Source organism: Lissotriton vulgaris, chromosome 1_1, assembly GCF_964263255.1.
Source record: "Lissotriton vulgaris chromosome 1_1, aLisVul1.2, whole genome shotgun sequence".
NCBI lineage: Eukaryota > Metazoa > Chordata > Amphibia > Caudata > Salamandridae > Lissotriton > Lissotriton vulgaris.
In genome coordinates, this window is record NC_141685.1 from 2140302195 (window position 1) to 2140323003 (window position 20809).

Sequence of the window (20809 nt, forward strand, 5' to 3'; positions counted from 1 at the left end):
GGGGCCTATATTTTACCGATTCTGTAAATTTACCGAATCGGTAAATTTACAGAATCGGTAAAATACCGTATCGGTATATTTACCGATTCGGTAAATCCACATGTAGGTGACACTCCTAAGAGTGCCACAGGCCCTTAAGAATCGGTATTTTACCACCCAATCCTATTGGGTGCTAAAATACCAAATTCAGGTGTGCATGCACATCTGTGCATGCACACCTGTGCAATGTGACACACAGACATGCCCTTAGGGCATGTCAGTGTGTCACATGGCACGCAAGTCCGGAATTGGGGTACTAGGGGGTGTCAAAGTGACACCCCCTGTACCCTTGCAGGATTCTGTATTTACCGATTCGGTAAACCGATTCGGTATTTACTGAATCGGTAAATACCGAATGGTAACGATTCGATAATTCACATTTAAAAATTATCTACATCTCCCTCCTTCTAATTTACCGATTCATAAATACCGAATCGGTAAAATTCTGTATTTATGAGTCGGTAAATTAGAATTACCTACATCTAGCCCCAGATCTTAAAAATAATTCTGTTTCTCACTGGTAGCCAACTAGAAGAGGGGCAGATGCCGTTCCAGAAAGAAGGTTATAAAAAAAGAAGTGCAGCGGTGTTCTGTACTACCTGAAGCTTAGATAGCAGCTTCTCATTGTCAGAGGCCAAAACTGCATTGCCATAGTCTAGACGGCTGATAACCAACAGCTGGACTAACGTTTTCTGTGTGGAGATTGGTAGTAGAGGAAAAACTCCTCTCAGCAGATGCATAATGTAAAAACATGAGCATGTGGTGGCCGAGATTTGTCGTTCATAGTAAGGGATTGATTCAGCAGGACTCCCAGATTTTTTACAACTAGTTTGGGTGAGGGGGCCATATTCAGTTTGGGGGGCACCAATCCGGTGACCAAAGTTGTTGGGAATTCCCAAACAGCATAATATCAGTTTTTGTCTATTTTCGGACATTCAGGTAGCGATGGCTTTCATCCAAGCAGAAAAAGATTCTTTAGTTTTAGTCAGAATTTTACGACAGGAGTTTAGTAGCTGGGTATCGTCCACATATGATATGATATCAAAGCCAAAAGCTCTAACAATGTTAGCGAGGGAAGCCACATAAATATTGAAGAGTGTGGGGCTGAGACAAGAGCCCGTCGTACTCCTCTATCCAGAGTCATTATTCGAGACTCATCGTGACCCAGAGTGACCGTTTCCATCCTATTTGAAAGGAAATCCGCCAGCCATTGTACAGCTAATCCATGGATACCAATCTCTTGCAGCCTACCAAGTAGCCTGAGTTGGGATACAGTATCAAATGCTGCTGACAGATCCAGCAACACCAACATTGAAGGTACGTTAGCATCGAGAGAGCATTTGATGCGGTCGGTGACCGCTAACAAGGCTGTGTCTGTGCTGTGTGATGGTCTAAAACCCGGCTGAGTACGATCTAATAATCTATTTGTCTCCGGATAACCTTTAAGTTGTTTGCACTTCTCCAACTGCTTTCCCAGTAGGGGGAGCAGCGAGATAGGTCAGTAGTTGGCAAGTCGGTGCCAGATTGACCTTTTTTAATAGGTCTAATCTGAGCTGTCTTCCAGTCTAATGGGACTTTTCCCGTGTTAATAGATACATTAAAAAGGAGCAGATTGAGGGGGCCAGCTCATATGAGAGTTCTGTCACGGTTCTAGGAGGGCAGACATCTAAGAGGGAGCCAGACTTCGCTGAGACCAAATGTTTCTGATTTGTCTCTAGCGAAACGTCTTCAAATCTACCTAGGCTGGTAGCACAGTTAAGGAGTGGTGCACTGAATACCTGATTCTCGCAGGGCTGATCAGGAGAGCCAGAGGTTTTGATAAATCACAATGATTTTGTCTTCAAAGTGATTAGCTAAAGCATCGCAGAGTGGCTGTGACACGTTTGATTCTAGAGAGCATGCATCCGGATTTATAAAAGATTTGAGTATTTTCAAAAGGGCCGTGGAGGAGATTTTAGCCTCAGCGATTTTGTTTCCTATGTATAGTTTGCGGGCTTTCTTGATGTTGGGGTGGTATGTGGTTAAGGCTAGCCTATATGAGTTTTTGTCAGTTGGGAGATTAGTCCAGCGTCACCTTCTTTCTAATCTTTTGCACAAGGCTTTCTCTGTTGTTATTTTGTTAAGGAATTTGTACAACGAATGGCTGCCCCAGCGGAAGGCGTCCCAGGGCTAAAAGATCCAAGATACAGGTCAAATGATTGCTGGATGTTGAGCATAGAAGCTGTCAGATTAGTTTAGGAAGAGCCACGTTTTTATATCCTTTCTACAGGCCAGGTGGTAGTCAATAAATCTGACGGATATAGATAACGAATTCCATAGTGTAGCTGCCAGCACCCTGAAAGAGCGGCCACCAGCACGTGCTCTGTTGACTCGGGGATGCATGCTAGGCGCAGATCTGCTGATCGCAGCATGCGTTGTGGAGAGTATGACATAAGTAGGCCAGAAAGGATAGAAGTGTCTTGCTTAGTGAGAATTTTTTGAGGTAAGCATAGTATCTTGAAATGTATTCTCTTTATGACAGGCAGGCAATGTAATTTGGGTAAATGCTCTGATACCGAGCAAAATTTGGGAAGAGCAAGAAGGGATCGTGCTGCAGCGTTTTGTACCCTTTGTAGGCGCTGGATTCCAGCTTTATTTGCGCCTAAATAAATAGAGTTGCAATAATCCAGTCTAGATAGAATCGTTGCTTGGATAATGCTCTGTCGGGTTTGTGAATAAAAGAACCCTAACAAGGGCTTGATTTCAGGAGACCCCCAAACCAGGACTGGGACTGATTTTGTTTGGGTTTCAAAGGACAGACAACTGTCCACCCAGACAACTAGATTTTTCACAACTTCTTTGGGCGGCGGTGCAGGTGCCAATGCTCCTGGCTACCATTGTTCACTCCACAAGTGGCTATCTTTCCCCAGCAGCAGGATCTCAGATATGCTAGCATTCAGCTGTAAACAGTTGGCTGTCATCCAATTTGCTACTGCCATCATATCTTCTTTAAATTTTATGAGATTATGATTGCAGTTTTTAGAGAATGAGACTACCAATTGAGTGTCATCAGCGTAGGACACCAATGACAATCCTCTATTTTTTGCCACTGTCGCCAGGGGTTGTACGTAAATATAAAAGAATGTAGGGCTCAACATCGATTCCTGTGAGACTCCCTAATGCACTACGTATTCCTGAGAATAATAGGGGGGTGAAGTAACTTGAAAGGCCCTGCCCTTCAGAAAAGAACTGAACCAGGCCGGGATGTGCCCCCAAACCCCACCTCCTGCAAACAATACAGTAAGATCCCATAAGATACTGTATCGAAAGCAGCACCGAGGTCGAGGAGAATCAAGGCAGCAGAATTTCCTTCATCCAAAGTGCTACGTAATTGCTCCGTCACCGCCAACAAGGCGGATTCGGTGCTGTGGAGGGATTTAAAACCGTTTTGTGAGGCATCCAAAAACTCATTAGTCTCTACGTACATTGGGTGGATGGAATTCGCATAGCATTCGCCAAAAAAGCGAGTAGGGTTATTGGGCAATAGTTTTCTGGTTTAGATGCATCTAGAGAAGGCATTTTCAATAGTGGGGCAACTTTGGCATGTTTCCAAGCAAGCAGCACTGTTGCTGTGGACAGAGATAAGTTGATTAGCTCCTTACTGACCGGTAATATATATTTGTGAAATATACGAAAATGGTCTGGTTTCATAGGGTCCGCTGGAAGGCCTGATTTAATTTTCTTGCATAGAGACTCAACCTCTGTGAGCTCTAGTGAAGGGAGGGAGGGAAGTGTCTCACCTTCCCAAATCTTTGGTCACTAAAACAGTTGTGCAAGAAATCTGAAAGAGCCTGGAGAAAGGACCTCCCGCCAAATAAAAAAATGGAATATAGGGAAGCCATAAGAGCATACAAGGCTGAAATTAAACTTGCTCAGGCCTCTTATTATGACGAAAGAATTTCCCGGGCAGCTAACTCCCCCACGAAATCTTTCGCATACCAAAAACTTACCACCTGCCAACGTTGTAATGAGCTTGCAAACTATTTTAATATTATGATCCAAACAATCTATGTATCATTCTCCCCGGTGGACAGTCTAAACAATTTCCACTTAGAGGATAAGGATCTACACAAAAGAGACCCCCTCCTTGAGGCTTTCTCCCTTATGGACTGTGATTCCCTGTATTCCATCTCGGGACTTGTAAAGAGCGGGTCGACGACAAATCCAGCTCCACTCAATATATTGTGTCAAGTGTCTGAAATAATCACCCCGGTCATTCTTGACCTCATCAGGAGTGGTTCCCCTTGTAGAAAAAAGCGATGGTAAAACCGCTCCTGAAAAAGCCTAGCCTTGACCCAGACATACTGGGTAATATTCGCCCCATTCTCTCTCCCAGGGATCAGTAAATAAACTAAGAAATATGTCAATGCTGAACTGTCAACATTTCTTGAGTCGCACAAACTCCTTCATCCCTCTTAAACAGGCTTTCACAATCTCCAAGGAACTGAAACAGCGCTACTGGCAGTTGTCGAAGAATCTAAAAAGATTCCTGACGCTGGAGGCTCAACAGCAATTATCCTCTTAGACCTTAGCGCTGCCTTTGACATGGTCAACCACCAAATTCTGATCCATCGACTCAGAAGTTAGGGGGTGACTGGGGTAGAGCTAACATGGTTGCAATCATTCCTGGATGAGAGATCTTTCCAGGTCTTTGAGGGAGATGTCTCCTCTAACCATCTGTCTCTCCAATGTGCAGTCCCGCAGGGGTCATCCCTGAATCCATTTCTATTTATTGTCTATATGACTCCACTCGCAGAGATGATGCTCCCATTTCGGGTTCATATAGTGACTTACGCAGATGACACCCAACTGGCCGTAGCACTAAACCACGCTAAACCACGCTGAAAAGGCCTCTATTAGCATTTGTCTCTGCCTAGAAGAGGTAGTCAAATGGATGCGTCAGTCATACCTAAAGCTAAATGGTGACAAGACGGAGCTGATGCTCCTTGGCAATCCATCCCTCTTCAGGGTGGACACTCTTTGGCCAGATTGCATGGGTCCCGTCCCTAAGACCCAGATAAAGAGTCTAGGCTTCTGGCTGGACCAGTATCTTAGCTTCATGGTCCAAGCACGGAAGGTTGCGGCTTCCTGTTTTGGTATCCTAAGGATGCTCCGTAAAGTGCTCCCTCTTCTCCCTTTCCGGGGAAGAAGGCTTATGGTACAGGCTCTTATTCTTTACCACCTGGAATAAGGAATGCCCCTTAACTCGAAGCTCTGGTTTCGACCCTCACAAAACTCCAAACGGTGCAAAATTGCACTGCAAGGATGCTGACGGGGACTCCAAGCCGGCAATCCCCAAAGCCACCATTAAGCCGCTCCACTGGCTTCCTGATCGGGAGTAGGGTCAGCTTTAAAACCATGTGCATTGCCCATAAGATGCTAACCTTGCCTTATGCGGCAAATAGACGACTGCAATCTGACAACTTACATTTGGCGGCAGTTCCCAAGATTAAGAGGGCCAGGAGTCGCGGACCCCTATTCGCTTACAACGCTGCTAAGATGTGGAATACTCTTCCCCTCTGACTGCGGAGGGAAACTAGCCATTTAGCCTTCCGGAAATCATTGAAGACCTGGCTCTTCCCTTGAGTGTGCTGTGTTGTTCCTCTCTGCTTCTGTCTTAGCGCTGGGATGCCCCCAGGGTAGCCATGCGCTCAATAAATGTTGCTTCATTCATTCACCTTTACCATTCACCTTATCCTTTCCCCTTTCCAACTTACTTATATTATCACTTAAGGTTGGGAGGTTTTGTAAATATCCTCCACCTTATCCAAAAAATGTCTGGCCAACATACCACACTGAGTATTACAGGTGATAGTGGGTTCTCCTGCCAACTTTGGATTCCTCATGTCGTTGAGAGGGGAGAAAATAACTTTTGATGGTTTGTTACTCTGTTTGATTTTATTTATTTATTTATTTATTTTAGCAACTTATAAAGCGCCTGGTGACCCGAAGGCATCCCCGCGCTATAAAGATTAAATCCTGCTGAGGGGGATAGGGGCGAAGGGTTTATTTGGGAAACAGGAGGGTTTTGAGTTTTTTCCTGAACGTCAGGTAACTGGGCTCCAGTCTGAGGGAGCGTGGGAGGGAATTCCATCCGGTGGACGCTTTCACAGAGAAACGTCGACCTCCGGTGCGTGTCCTCTTAAATTTGGGAATATTGGCCAGGTGCTCGTTCTCGGACCGTAGAGCTCTGGGTGCTTTGTAAGGGGTAACCATGCCGCTGAGGATCGCAGGTCCCGAGCCATTGATCAGTTTATAGGCCGTGCACAAGGCTTTAAATTCCACCCTTTGGCGGACTGGGAGCCAGTGCAGGGCCTTAATGGCGGGTTTAGCGGATACTCTTGGGGGTACGCTCATGATTAGGCGAGCTGCTGCATTCTGGGCTCTTTGCAGTCTCGCTAGGGTAGCTTCTTTTAGAAGCCACATAGTCCACCCTGCCCCTATGAATCAATTTGTGGTAGGCCCTGGTGGATGCACTGTATTGGCTTTTCGCTATTGGGTCATATGTGCATCTCCACACCCGTTCCAGCCATTTACAGTTTTTTCTTGCATTGATCAAAGACTCCTTGAACCATGGGTTACACTGAGTTATTTTACTGTGGCTAAGGTTAGCTGGAATGCAGCTATTCAGGGAGTCATGGAATATGTCAAGATCAATATCTATGTTCGAGGGCAACTGAAGTTTTTGTGCCTGCAATAGGTTACAGAACTGATCTACATCTAGTTTATGCCATGGACGTTTAAGTGTAGGCTGAGAGCTGGTCTGTTTAGAGTGGCCTTGCCAACATAGGGAGATGGAGTTGAGAAAATGATCTGACCATATCAAAGGGAGAGGAGGCAGGATCTTTATAACAGGTGGATTAGAAAAACCAGGATCTAACAAATGTCCTGCTAAATGTGTGGCGCTAGGGACGTGTTGCATCAGCTGGCATGCTGCTAGGTCGGCTAAAAAACTGGCTGTCGCCTTCTTTTGGTCATCTTCAAAATGGAGATTTTTAATCCCATAGGACATGAAATTAGCAGATTTACTGACTAATATGGTGACCCAGTTTACCAGCGCTTCCTTGAAAGTTTTAGATGGGCCTGGGGGTCGATAAATTAATAAGCCTCAAACTGTGAGGTTACAGTTAAAAGAGATTTTAAAAAGAGCGCAATTGTGGTCCTGATCTAGGTCCAGGTCCTATATCTTTAGTTCTGTCGAATATAAGGTGCATGGGGTATTTGTAGCCCATTTTCATAATGTTTGAGAGGGGCTATTTTATCAAAAACAGAGTTCAGCGTACTGTTGAAGTCAGAGAGTGCTTGGATTGTCAGAATGGATAGTGGACGTTAGCTCCTTGGTCCATGAAACTGGTGTAATTTTACGCCACTGTCTAGACAGATTTATATGACGAGTGTATGATATTCTCTTCACCTCAAGAGTGGGAATCTGGAAGCAAATATTTAAGTGCTCAGGTCAGAGTAGGGTTTAGGTGGGTCGCAGGTCAATTGTATGTTGGTGGTAAAAATGAGGTCAAGGGTATGACCAGCGACATGAGTTGGTCCCTTGACTTGTTGGTCTAGGCCTAATGTTGCTAAATCGGGAGTGTAGTTGCCTATTCTCTGGGTTAAAGGAATCTTCCCCATGGTAATTAAAGTCTCCCAACAGGAGCAACTCTTGCACTGCTAGCACATGGGGTGCAATATATTCAAATATGCGGACGATAAACTAATGCACTTTTCCAGCAGAATTTAGAGGAGTCAAGCTTAAAAATGCATATTTCTGCCCAGCCTCCTGTGGCAGTTTCCACTATTGAAAGCTTGATATTCTCTTTAAAAATTATAGCAATGCCACCCCCAGTCTTGCCTTCCCTGTCCAGTCTAAGTATTTTATACATTTCGGGTAGTGCAAGTGTAATGGTTGGTAGAGTGGTGGAGATTAACCAGGTTTCGGTGAGGAAACCAACCTCAAAAGATGAGGAAGAGAGTAAGTTCCAAAGATCTACCACAAGTTTAGAAGCAATTTAAGCTGGTCAGAGCAGGAGTAACCTCTAGGGATCAGATTCCCATATAGAACTGTGTATGGCTTGGCCGTAAGTAAGCCCATGTGTTCCATCCCCAATGCACATATTAGATTTTTTACTTTTTCCTTGTGAATTGGCTACTATGTGATTTCTTTGTATGAGGGATACTAGAAAATTATATACTTTCGATTTTCTATTCATTATTTTAAGGTGAAATTATTCAGTTTACTTCAATTTCAAAATATTTGAGATGTAGATATGATACTCAGTTGTGAGACGAAGGGCTTTATTACAAGTATAGGTGCAATTTATCGCACCTGAAAAAACACTGTATCATGGGGTATGTTATTTATCAGGTGCAATAAATTGTGTTTAACACACCAAAATGCACATGATACAATAACTATTTCATGTGTTAACTAACACTCAGCTTGTATTTCCGACCTAAGTGTAAACAGGGGTTTACGCTTGAGTTGAAAAAACACATGTGACTCGTAATCAGGACCTATGTGACTTCACTTCCTTTTGACCTTATCTGTGTCTTCTGCAGAAAGTAGTATTTTGTTTAACACACTTTGCTTCAATTGTATTTTTTTTTTTAAATTATTTTTTATTGCAAGATACGACAATAACCATTACAATTCCGTTCCATAATGTAATTCAGTTTTTACCAATATAGTACCATTGGTATCGTTTTGAGAAGTAAACATAAGTAAATGAATACAGTAGTAGAGTAGAGGTATGGAACCAATTCAAAGCTTAAAAAAAAAGAAGTACATTTTGCCACAAAACTTTAAAAAGATAAACAGAGAAAAAAGAAAAAAGAAATGAAGTGTTAGAGACCTGTCCCCCCTTCTTGCCCTTCAAAAAAATGTTTCCAAATCCTTTCTTTTCTAATAAGGGCTTTTGGACCTCTAAATTTAGCTAGTGAAAATTCCATGGTTCTGATTTCGTGAACCAAAGAAAGCCAGTCCGCCGCTTTAGGGGGTTCTTTAGATATCCATGCCCTAGCTATAGTTAGTCTTGCACATGCTAACAAAATCGTTATAAGATCCTTGTTGGGACTATTGCTATCCTGGATGTCTAATAGAACCAATTGTACTGTAAGTTCCGGTATAGTTATCTGGTTAATTCTACAATGGTAAGATATTCTGTTCCAAAAAGTGGAAAATGTTGGGCAAGAGAATAACATATGTTCGATTCCAGCCGCAACTGTGTTGCATTTAGTACACATAGATTTGTCCGAAATCGGGTTTCCTTGCGCCCAACTGGATATTTTTTGTGGTGTATAGTACAGCTCAGTAATTGTCCTATATAGTTGCATTCTAAGATTGGAGGAATGCACTATATCGCTTAAATGAGTTAAAGCTTTGCTGATCTGTATTGAGTTTATATTTAGATTTAGTCTGCGAGACCATTTAGCTGCAATTTGAGTTGTATTATCACCCTTATCCTTAATTAACAATTGGTATCCCAGTTTTATTAATGATTTTGTTTTATCAGAGTAAATACACTCAAGAATGTCTGAATGTCTAACTTCCGTTATTCTCATTTTGCAATGAAAAAAATCTCTCAATTGTCTATATCTAAAGTGCATATCATCTGTAAGCCCATTAGTAATTTTTAGGTTCTCGAAGTCTGTCAAACCATTGGTCCCATAAAGGTCTCCTAGTAAACTTATTTCATGTCTAATCCAGCGATTCGCCAAACCATCCGAAAATATACTTGGCAGACCGGGATTATTCCATAATCTAAGTTCGGCGTTGTAAAATGAGCTGTTACTAATATGTAAAATTTTGTCCCAGATTTTTATAGCATGTTTAGCAGTCTTAAATTTGACCCACTTAAAGTAGTTTGGATCATGAACCCGTAGTAGGAATTGGTTAGAGTCGGCGCCTAGCATATACTGATGAAAGAATAGAGAAGGAGTATTTTTTAGTAAGCTCCTTGTTCGTAAAAAAAAGTAGCTAAAAAATAGAATTTAAAGTCCGGAAAAGTAAGTCCCCCTTTAGAAATTGGTAGTGTCAAGAACTTAACCGCCCTTCGTGCCTTTTTATACCCCCATATGAAACTACTACATATACCGTCTAATTTACTAAAAAAAAGTTTATTTGGTTGCAGTGGTATGGCTCTACACAGATACAAAAACTTAGGTAAAATTTTCATCTTAATCAAATTAAGTCTCCCTATCAGACTGAGAGGTATTTTGTGCCATTTTTTGAGACTAGCAGTAGTTTCTTTTAAAAATGACTCGTAGTTTATTTTCAAAATTTCCCCCACTTTGGCAGTGAGTTTAATACCTAGATAAACGGCTTCTTTACATGTATCAAAAATATGTATATCCGGGGTATAGTTAAGTATAATTTGGGTTTTGTTCACATTCAGTTTATACCCTGAAATTCTCCCAAAGTTTTGTGCTTCATTTATGATTTCTGGCATAGCTTTATTGACGTCGGATGTATAAATTGCTATGTCATCAGCAAAGGCAGTTAGTTTAAGAGCTATATCTCCATGATAAGCTGGTATAATATTGGTTTGGTCATTTAGAGCGTTTAAAAAAGGTTCTAAAGACAAAGCAAAAAGTAATGGGGAGAGGGGGCTTTGCTTCAATTGTAAATGCCAAAGATACATCTTATTAGCATCTTGTGTTCCCAACTGCATGATAAACCCTGCTTACAAACACTTCAATGACTATGAGAAACATTACTTGCACAATAAATACACACAGATAATTGTCCCTGATGCATCAGTCAGCCATGAATGTTGACTGCATTAGCAAGAAGTTTGACTGTAACATACCACATTTTCCGTCTTGCAGAACCTGCCCTGTCCTGCACGTCATGTGACTTTCATTGCCCTTTGCTGGTTTCTGAGCAACGTCATACTCCGTCTCAGAAAACTGAATATAAAACTGTTGCTTGTTGATAGACTTCCTCAGGGTTTTAATTGCATTTTGCAGCTTTTGTTCCATCCTTTTTCGCACACAGTCCACATTACAGAGTCCTAGTAAGGAAATGGTTAAGAAAGTGTAGTTATATTGTGTGGCAACATATTTGCATGTGTCTGTGTATGTATAATTTACTGCCACGTGATTGTCTTGTCAGAGAGCACATCAATAAGTGATCATTCCTTGGACTTCGGAAAACATTAATAACAGAATGGAAACAGTGGGATTTGGGCCAGCGACTTTTGGCACCACAGACATCCAAATGAAATGAGAAGTCAACTTTAGTTACACTTCAAGGAATACTATTAACTAATGCCTAAAATGAAATAAAAACATAAGAACCTACAAGTCTTAAAAAATTAATTATGTTATCGTGTGAACTGTTGCGAACCTATAAGAAAATTCCTAGCTTCTCTATTAACAGGTAACTGAACTTTAGGTTACAATGATATACCCGCTCTGTAAGATATGTTTTCTTTGACTGTTATGATCTATCAAAGAACATCATTTAAACAAAACACTTCCACAAATTAAAAACACTGTGAACTAAAAATCATGTTTATAATTAATCATTAAAATGCATCATAATGCTGAATTTTTCAACACCTGATCCATAAATTTGAGCACCATTTCCCATCAAGCAATAGACTAAAATGTTCTTACAAATATCTAATCACACTAGTTTCTTTTACAAAAATCAAAAACTTGATAACAACAAAAATCGAGGAGGCTAAAGCACAACCTTAGAAGCGATTACTTCACAGTCATAATAAATGCAGGTGTGATATACTGTTGTAGTTTGCATTGCATACACAAATGTAAGACTAAAAAACAATTTTCCCTGAAAAAATCTTTAGATAATTTTCAAAAGCCCTTGCTTGCAAATATTTATTTAATGTATTCTTAAATAGTAGATACAAGATGTCAGAATCCATTATATCGTTTTAATGTAAACAGTTTAATATATTTGATATCCACATTTGACCAGGACAACAAACTATATCTGGATTTTAAAGTTCGCTCAACAGTAAATCTTTCCTAGATTCCCTTTCACCATTTTGTAAACTAGACCAAATATGCACAATGTGAGCATCTATTTCAAGGGTTTCATTAACACAAACCATTTCCAGCTTTCTGTGTGACAGTACTGAAGCAAACAGTAATCTAAAAAAATATCCATAAAGATAACATAGTGCTGAATCAATCATTTATTTTACCTGAGAATTACTCACTGCTGTTGGATAAGATGGGAATACATTTAACACTTCAAGGAATGGCTTCCATGAGGGACATTGCAACTTCTATATTAATTTAATCATAGCAAAACAGATGCAGTTTAGTTTTGTGTTAGTCAGGCTAAATGGCATTTAAGTACACCTTTTTCTTCAAATCAAATTACATATTTTGGATTCAGGAGGGTCAGTGGCAGTGATCCTCCTGGACCTCAGTGCGGCTTTCGACACTGTTAACCATCAAGTGTTGATCCATCGGCTGTCAGAGTTGGGGGTTACAGGTGCGGCTTTGAAATGGCTTACGTCATTTCTTAGAGACCGGTCGTACCAGGTCTGGGAAGGCAGTGAACGGTCGACATCCATCCCCCTCCAGTGTGGTGTGCCACAGGGCTCATCCCTAAGCCCCACATTATTCAATGTGTATATGGCCCCCCTGGAGGATGTGGTGGCCCCTTTTGGTTTTAAAATCGTCAGCTATGCTGACGATACTCAGCTGGTGGTGGCTCTTTCCCAGCTGACGGAAAATCCAGATGCGCTGCATTCTTGCATGTCCAAAGTCTACACCTGGATGTGTGAATCAGCTCTAAAACTGAACGGGTCAAAGACCGAAATAATGCTGCTAGGGCAAAAAGGGCCCTCACTCCCCGCAACTGTTTGGCCCAGTTGTCTAGGCGACCTCCCCAGTCCTAAAGAGGAGATTAAGAGTCTTGGGGTTTGGTTAGAGCAGGACCTCTCCTTTAGGACCCAGGCAAAACGAACGGCAGGAGTCTGCTTTGGGCTCCTCCGTGCAGCTCGGAAAGTTTTGCCCCTTCTTCCGTTGACATCAAAGAAGCTGCTTATTCAGGGGCTTATTGTATCTAGGTTAGATTACTGTAACGCCATCTTCCTGGGCTCCCCTGAAGCAACGCTGAATAAACTTCAGCAAATCCAAAATGCGGCTGCAAGGCTTCTTACGAGCTCGCCTAGGATGCAGTCAGCCAAACCCGCATTGAAGACGCTGCATTGGCTCCCGGTGCGGGAAAGGATTAAATTTAAGTCGCTTTGTATAGCTCACAAAACGCGTCAGTATAAGGGGCCTCCCATTCTGAGGAATTTAGTTGTGCCCTATAAGTCTAACAGAGCTTTGCGCTCTGATCAACAGTATTTGTTGCAAATTCCTACAGCCAGAAGGGCACGCACGGGTGGGAGAAGGTTCTCTCTTAATACTGCCACTCTCTGGAATGCGCTTCCTCTGAATTTGCGTTCAGAGCCGTGTATTGTTAGGTTTCGTAAACTTTTGAAAACCCATCTCTTCCCTATCTGATGCCGCTGTATCTGCCTGTTTGCCATTTGCTTCCATTCTGGACAAGCGCTGGGATGCCCGAGGGTAGCTATGTGCTATATAAAATTCAAGAAAAAAAATATATTTAGCCCTTGCTATCATTTGTTTAACCTAAATCAAAGAACCTTTTGTGAAAGGGAATGTGGTGTTACCCAGTGAGGAAATGAAGACAATGACTTGGAAGGAGAACTCTGTGAAATAAGGATGTGCGATGTGGGCACTCACATGGGAAATGTTTGCAGAACAGTGACTGAATAGAGGGAGGAAGGCACAGTAGAGGTGGGGAGGGAGCTGGAAGGATAGCAGAGTATTGTCATAGAAGATGACGTGGGAACGGAGAGGACCCGAGTACACCGAGAGCCTGCAGTCTCAAAAGAATCAACCAACAAGAGGAGTAGAACACAAGGAAGGGAGATTGCATGAGGCAGCCAACTAATTAATGACAACAAAGAGAGTAGATCCAGTCAGACTAGGCAGGGTTGAGCCACAAATTAATTCTGGGACCAACATCAGAGGGACAACGTAGGTCTAGAGCAGCCTCAGACATTAAGCACAGTATTGGTAAAGGTGGTTCGGATGAGCATGTGGCTTCAGGATAAGGAGGTGCAACTTTCTCCAGCCATGGTTATTCCTCAGAGCTGTTCAGGCAAGTAATTGTGCCTTGGAGGAGCAAATGCAGAAAAGGAGGTTTTGCACGTCCGTTTGGGGATGAAGTCTGAAGGTGAGTATTATGGTTGCAGAGGGAGTAAAAGGAACAATCAGAGGCTAACAGGGAAAATACAAAGAATCTTCTGGTGGACTGGTGGTGGGGAAAAAGAGCGAGTGATGCGGGAAATCAAAGCAACAGATTTGTAACTTGGGTATTTTCTTTGTGTTCTATTTGAGGAATTCCATAGGAAAAATCAATTCTCCCGAAGCAGATGGAGGGGGCAAGCTTCAAGCAAATCATTCTGTAAAAAGAAATAGACATAGTGAAGCATTTCTTCTGAAAAATACAGAGATGAATGGCTGAAATTGTGTGACACTTCTTTAGAAATAAAGAAATGGATGCTTAACAGGTCATATTCCACAGGTCTCTGAAGTCCTTGACCTTAGACACACAAAATGTATCCGTTCTACTATATCTCAAACTAGCCTCATTTGTTTATTCAATAATAACCACCAGAAATAGTTTTTACTGTATTTTGCCAGGAAGGAAACCCTTTGTTCTAATAATATATAGTAATAATACAATATCATCCGCATATTGTTATACGTTTGCGCATGCTGGCCCTACAGTAATGGTGAACAAGACCTGTCTTTTAGACTTTAACCAAAATCTATCCTAAATCCATCACTTTAGAGGTTGAAAAATATTGTGGCCAGCACAACCTCTGTCTTAATCCTCTATGTGTATAGATCATTTATGTACCATAGACATATCACCTACATTAACACCCCCCCAAGTATATTTAAACAAATGTATAATGGATCTTAACAGTAGGAAGGGATGTCCCAATACTTACTTTTTACCATAAACAAGTTCTGATGATGTTGTCAAAAGTGGCTGTAAAATCTACGCAACATGAATATAATAAACTCTTGTCTTTCACAAGTTTATAGCTCAACTGAGCCAATATATTTACTTGGCTGCTAGCTTCAGCTGTAAAATTGGTTTGATACCATAGTAGCAAATTGTTTTGTGGAGAGCCAAACGGTTTGGTGCTTCAGTAACCGATCTGCGTACAATGCTGCACCAACATCCTGTATTTCTATGAGATGGTAATTATTAGGAACCAGCATTGAGTCTTAGGAACAGGAGGAACAATAGAACACTTCCAAAAGCCTAGAATAATGGCTGTCAAATGGCTATAATTAAAAAGAGATCAAAGCAAAAATTCAGGACCATGTTTTAAAAATTCCAAAGGGCAGTACAGTGGGTCATGGAGCCATACTGATTTTTTTATGTGATTACATTAATTACTTTACTGTTGAATGTAAATTTACTTCATTACAGGTTAGTATTATCTCAGTAGTAAAGATGGCTGGACTCATAAAGCGATTCAATATGATAATCCATATATCTGGAAAAATACAATTCCCCTCAGATTTTCTGCAAATATATTCTAGTTCATTTTAGAAATTTCTGAATGTCGTGGTATCACAGAATTAGCAAACTACATAAAAATCCATAAATTATCCATATGTTACTTTTTTTTTTACCTTCCACAAGGCAATTTTTCAAAAAAATAATAAATGCAATGCAACACTGCTCTGACATATAAGTGCATATCTCTGGATTTAAAATTGAGATCTCTAAATCTGAGGTGCTGGGTATCAAAATAGACAATCAAATCTGAACACAAATAGGTGATATCTTTCCAATTAAGGGCTAAAAAGGCAATTGAGTACCTGGAAGTGTAGATTACGCCAACATTACAAGAGTTGTACAAACTGAATTATATTCTGCTCTTTAACAAAGTAAAGGGCGACCACTCTTGATGGCCCCCACTGTTTATTTCTTGGATGGGTAGAATGAATGCCTTATAAATTTATATTTGCCCCAACTACTGTATTACTCCCTGGGCCTTTCTGAATTGTTTCCGAAACAGGATATGGGGCTCCAGTCTGCATTCAACAAATTTATACAGCAAAGGCCGCAAGGGAGGGGGGATGAGGATTGGGCCTCCCAGACCTACCGAAGTATTGGAAATATATCAAAACAAAAAGAAAACTTGCCCATTATGGAAAAGTGTTTGATGGGTAGACTCCACTGGGATGCCTTTTGGCTCCCAAAGTAAGATAGACCCAGCATGGCTTATGTTTCTAAAAAACCTAAGCCCCTGATGAAAACATGGGACTCACTATCTAGATTCCTCCAAAATAAGTGTTCCTCGCAATTTATTCTGATAATCAACCATCTAGAATTCACCCCTGCCCTAGAGACCAAAAAAACACAGCATGACGAAAGGATGATTGCACCGTGTAAAGAGATCTCTTTTAAGGACTCACATCTAAATAATGTAATCAATGTAAATTGGACTTTGGAGCCCTAGGGAATGAAAGATTATGGTATTGCCAAAACACTGGGCCGTACACCCTCCAAGCAATGCAACAGGAAGCAGAGACTTAAAGCCATTTGAAAAACTGTTCCCTCCCTACAAACCTACTAAGGGATTAATGTCAGTTATATAGGAGACTTTGTAAATCCTTTCGCACAATTGGCCCTACATGCACCACTTAGAGGGAGGGTACTAAACACACAGCTATCCCATGTGGAGTGCAAAAACCACAGGTGATGGACACAATGCAGAACAATGTCATACATTCACCCCTATGCCTAAATCCATCGTTTTTTTGCACTCCATACCACCCCAGTTCAGAAATGGCCATATGCAAATCAGTCTGGCCCTGTGCCTCATGGGAACAGTCCAGCCCGAACTGCCAAGCCATGCCTTCCCTGGACCGGAAACAAGCTTCCGAGGACCGGTTTCTGGCATTCCAGCCGTCTTCAGCCCGGCTTGCTTGAATCCAGTGGTGTGGAGTGCATGGGACTCACGTCTGAGCATACCCATCCCACTCGGGGTGACAAATACAAAAACCACAGGTGATGGACAGAATGCAGAACAATGTCATACATTCACCCCAGTTCAGAGATCTGGGCCTAAATCCATCGTTTTTTTGCACTCCACACCATCCCACGTGGAGTGGCATGGACTATGACAAGATATTCCTAAACTAGTGAAAAATGTAAAGGGTATAGAAACATGGTATAAAATAATGTACAATTGGTACCGGACACCGCTGAAATTTAAGCAAATCTTCCCTACCATGAATGGTTGATGTTGGATAGGAGGATGGAAAGAGGGTACTGTCTTATATGTGGGGTGAGGCTGTCTGAGACTTTATGCTTATCGAATGCACCAAACTTATGAAAATACTCCAGATGATCCAGAACGCAGTTGCTAGACTGATCCTCAACCTGTCCAAGAATCACATCACTCAGCACCTGAAGGACCTCCACAGGCTTCCTGTCCATAAGAGAAGTCAATTCAAGCTTCTAACCCACACCTACAACGCCCTCCATGGCCAAGGACCAGCCTACATGAACACTGCCTGCATTTCCACCAAACTCCCCCAAACTCCCAGGAACCTCCACTCCGCACACCTCGCTCTCGTACAGATATCAAGCGCCTGCCCCAGCCGCCCAGGAAGACTTCTCCCAATGAGCCAAAAATCCTGCAATGCCCTCCACCTCCGCACCTCACCCTTGTTGACCCACTTTAGGAAGGGACTCAAGGCCTGGCTGTTTGACTGAAACCTGCAGCAAAGTGCCTGGATATCTTCTTGGGTGATAAGCTGCACTATACAAGTACGACTTTATTGATTGAATGTTTTGGAAGGAACTACTGATTCATATAAAGAAGGTGGCAGGTTTACTGATACCACAAGACCCTTTTCCAGTGATATAGAGTATCTGGCCCTGTGGTTAGGGGAAATTGGGTGGAGGAGAATGAAGGACTGTGATCTCTCATATGCTCCCAGCATCCAAACAAGAGATAGAGGTACATGGGAAACAGTCTAACGTCCAGGACGGCTCTCCGTGGGCCTGACACCTGTGGATGTTGATGGCAATGGAGCTTTTGAAATGTAACTTGAAGGAAGAGACAAAGAAATTTGAGGAAACATTGAAACCAGTTATAGACTACTTCCAAGAAAAGTGGCCGACCCTGAGATGTGTGCAGATGCTAAAAGCGCTCGGACTGAATAGGTCTCAAGAAGACAGAGTAATAATAACCACTAACAATGAGGGCGAGACGTGAGATGTAGTTCTTAACACTGGGACTGCTGAGCAGCTGCATGTGAATATATTGCCAAATGCGAAATAGAGTTCCTTTGGGAGAGGGCGTTGGGGTTGGAAGGGGGGATTTGAAGGATAAAAGCAGGACCTGGTTTGGTGAGGTTTCTGTATTTTGATGTTTGAAACTGATAAAGGGCCAGATGTACGACCATCAGGGTTTGCGACTCGCAAATTGCGATTATGAGAGACTCACAATTTGTGAGTCGCAAAACCTGATGCATAACAGTGCCTGAGAAACTGTTTGCAATTCCCAAATGGGTCGCAGGTACCTGCCTCATTATTATTCATGAGGAAAGAGGCATAGTGAATGGCCGGCACTCACAGGGATGTTGGCCTGCTGGGGTCAGCAGACCACCATGACAATGACTGCTTTTTAAATGAAGCAGTTTTTTTTTAATGCAGCCTGTTTTCCTTATAGGAAAACAGGATGCTTTTAAAAAAAACATAAGTTTTCTTTTCATTTTTCATCCCAGGGACCACTACCTGCTCTGCAAAAAATGTTGCCCCCCCTTCACAAAAGGGAAGGAATTCCTTCGGGACCCCTTGTGGTTTACGAATGGCTTGCCACCAATTTGAAATTGGTGATACACTGCAAATATTTTGCAATCACATTCACGGTTGCAAAACATTCCTACATACCAGTGCGACTCGCTATTAGGAAGGGAAGCCCTGGCACCACCCTTCCTAATTGGGACTCACAAGCCATATTTTGCGTGTTAGTTATACGTTAACAATTCGCAAAATAGGTTTGGTACATTTAAAAAAGCATTTTACCGGTCACAATCGGCCCGATGGGTGATAAGCCGCTGGCGACCGGTAAAATGTGTTGTACATTTGGTCCTAAGTGTTTTGAAATATATTTCTGTAAAAACCTATTACTTCAATTAAAGCTTCTAATAATCCTATTATATATAAATTACAGAGCACAACCACTTGTATGTCTTTTTCCTGACTTAGTAGTCAGTATCGTTTTAATAGACCCAGATTGGCACAATATAAGTAAAAAATTATTTGTAAACACGTGTTGACAGCGATTTAACATAACCTCCTCGCTGCTACGGAGATTTTCCTCCAGTGCTGGATCCTCTAAAATGGGTGTTGTCATGACGGAACGGTTCCGTCATGAGCACAGCTCAACCGATGCTCATTACGGAACCGTTCCGTCATGAGCATCGAAGGGGTTAAGCGAGAAAATCCTTAGGAGTCTTGGTGTGGTTGACTAGAAGTGCAAGTTGAAGAAGCAGACAGCCGACATGTGTTTCGTCGTTTGATACAACTTTTATCAAGGCTCACTTAATATTCCTACAACAGTAGGAGAAAATAGTCTTCGAACGACCCCGAAAGTTTTTAAAGGATCCGTAGTTCACTAGATCGGTACAAGAGTTCCATATTATATCACATACAAGGTTACTTAGGTAATTCTAATGATTAATTACTGAATATTAATTGTTAATCTTGATGAAGTATATATTGGGAAGCCACTAATTTGTCTAGTACCTCTACTTAATCTTTGAGTAGGAACATGTTAAAGTAGACACTATAGTAAGGAAGATGAAAGTCTTCAATTGTCTTACATTCCTGCATACTAATAAATTAATTTGAGAAAACAAAGTCTCATTATCTTCTTGATGACTACTGTTCAACGTTAAACTAATTAAATTTAGGACTTGGTTGTGTTCCAACTTGTGGTCTAGTAAAATCCATGTTGTATTACAAGGTCTTATCAACTACACTGATGTGATAGGAGTTCTGATGTAAGCCAATTCCTATCAACTTTTACACTATCTAACCATGTCCAGGTTCCAAGTTACAGTAAACTTGTCTTTCAATTTGGGCACTTGCGTAACGAAACTTGAGTGGGCCCCCCTGCAAGGTAACTGGAGGGCCCCTCCTCCGGATTCAATCAGAAGCTCTATGGTCAGAGTACTGTGCTGAGGGGGACCCCTGGAGCTTGGGGCCCGCCTGCACCACTGGGGCCTTTGTAACGCCACTGAATTTGGGACAATAACTTTCAGGACCACAGACTAATATTAACATTGGATTATTAATTTCCATATCTTCTCATAATCCCTATTTGTCTGCAAAAAAATGCATTAATACCATTCTCAACTTTAGATATATCAATAAAAAATCATTGTGCAACAAAATTAGATTTACATATTCAGGTTTTGTCCAAGTGACAACTGGTGATCCATTTATCTCATCATGTTAGGTGGTTGAAAACCAAAACTAGAAATGTCTAAAGTACCAATGTCCTGCAACTCAGGGTGCTATTTTGAAAGCTGAATTATATTTCCCCTACTCAAAACATCAAATCTGCCCCTGGAAATATAAATGTTTTTCAAACTACTCTTCTGGTGAATTTTAATTGCTGACACCCTTTTACAC

General features: G+C 41.7%; 1 protein-coding gene across 2 annotated transcripts in view; it reads right to left on the reverse strand.

The window, feature by feature from the left end:
• The window catches only part of SCUBE1 (signal peptide, CUB domain and EGF like domain containing 1), a 1931683-nt gene that overhangs the window by 263406 nt on the left and 1647468 nt on the right, over positions 1-20809 (reverse strand). For both annotated transcript variants that reach the window (XM_086922270.1, XM_086922262.1), the window contains one exon: positions 10881-11084. In XM_086922270.1, the coding sequence (XP_086778396.1) occupies positions 10881-11084 (204 nt within the window). The remainder of the gene's footprint in view (positions 1-10880; positions 11085-20809) is intronic.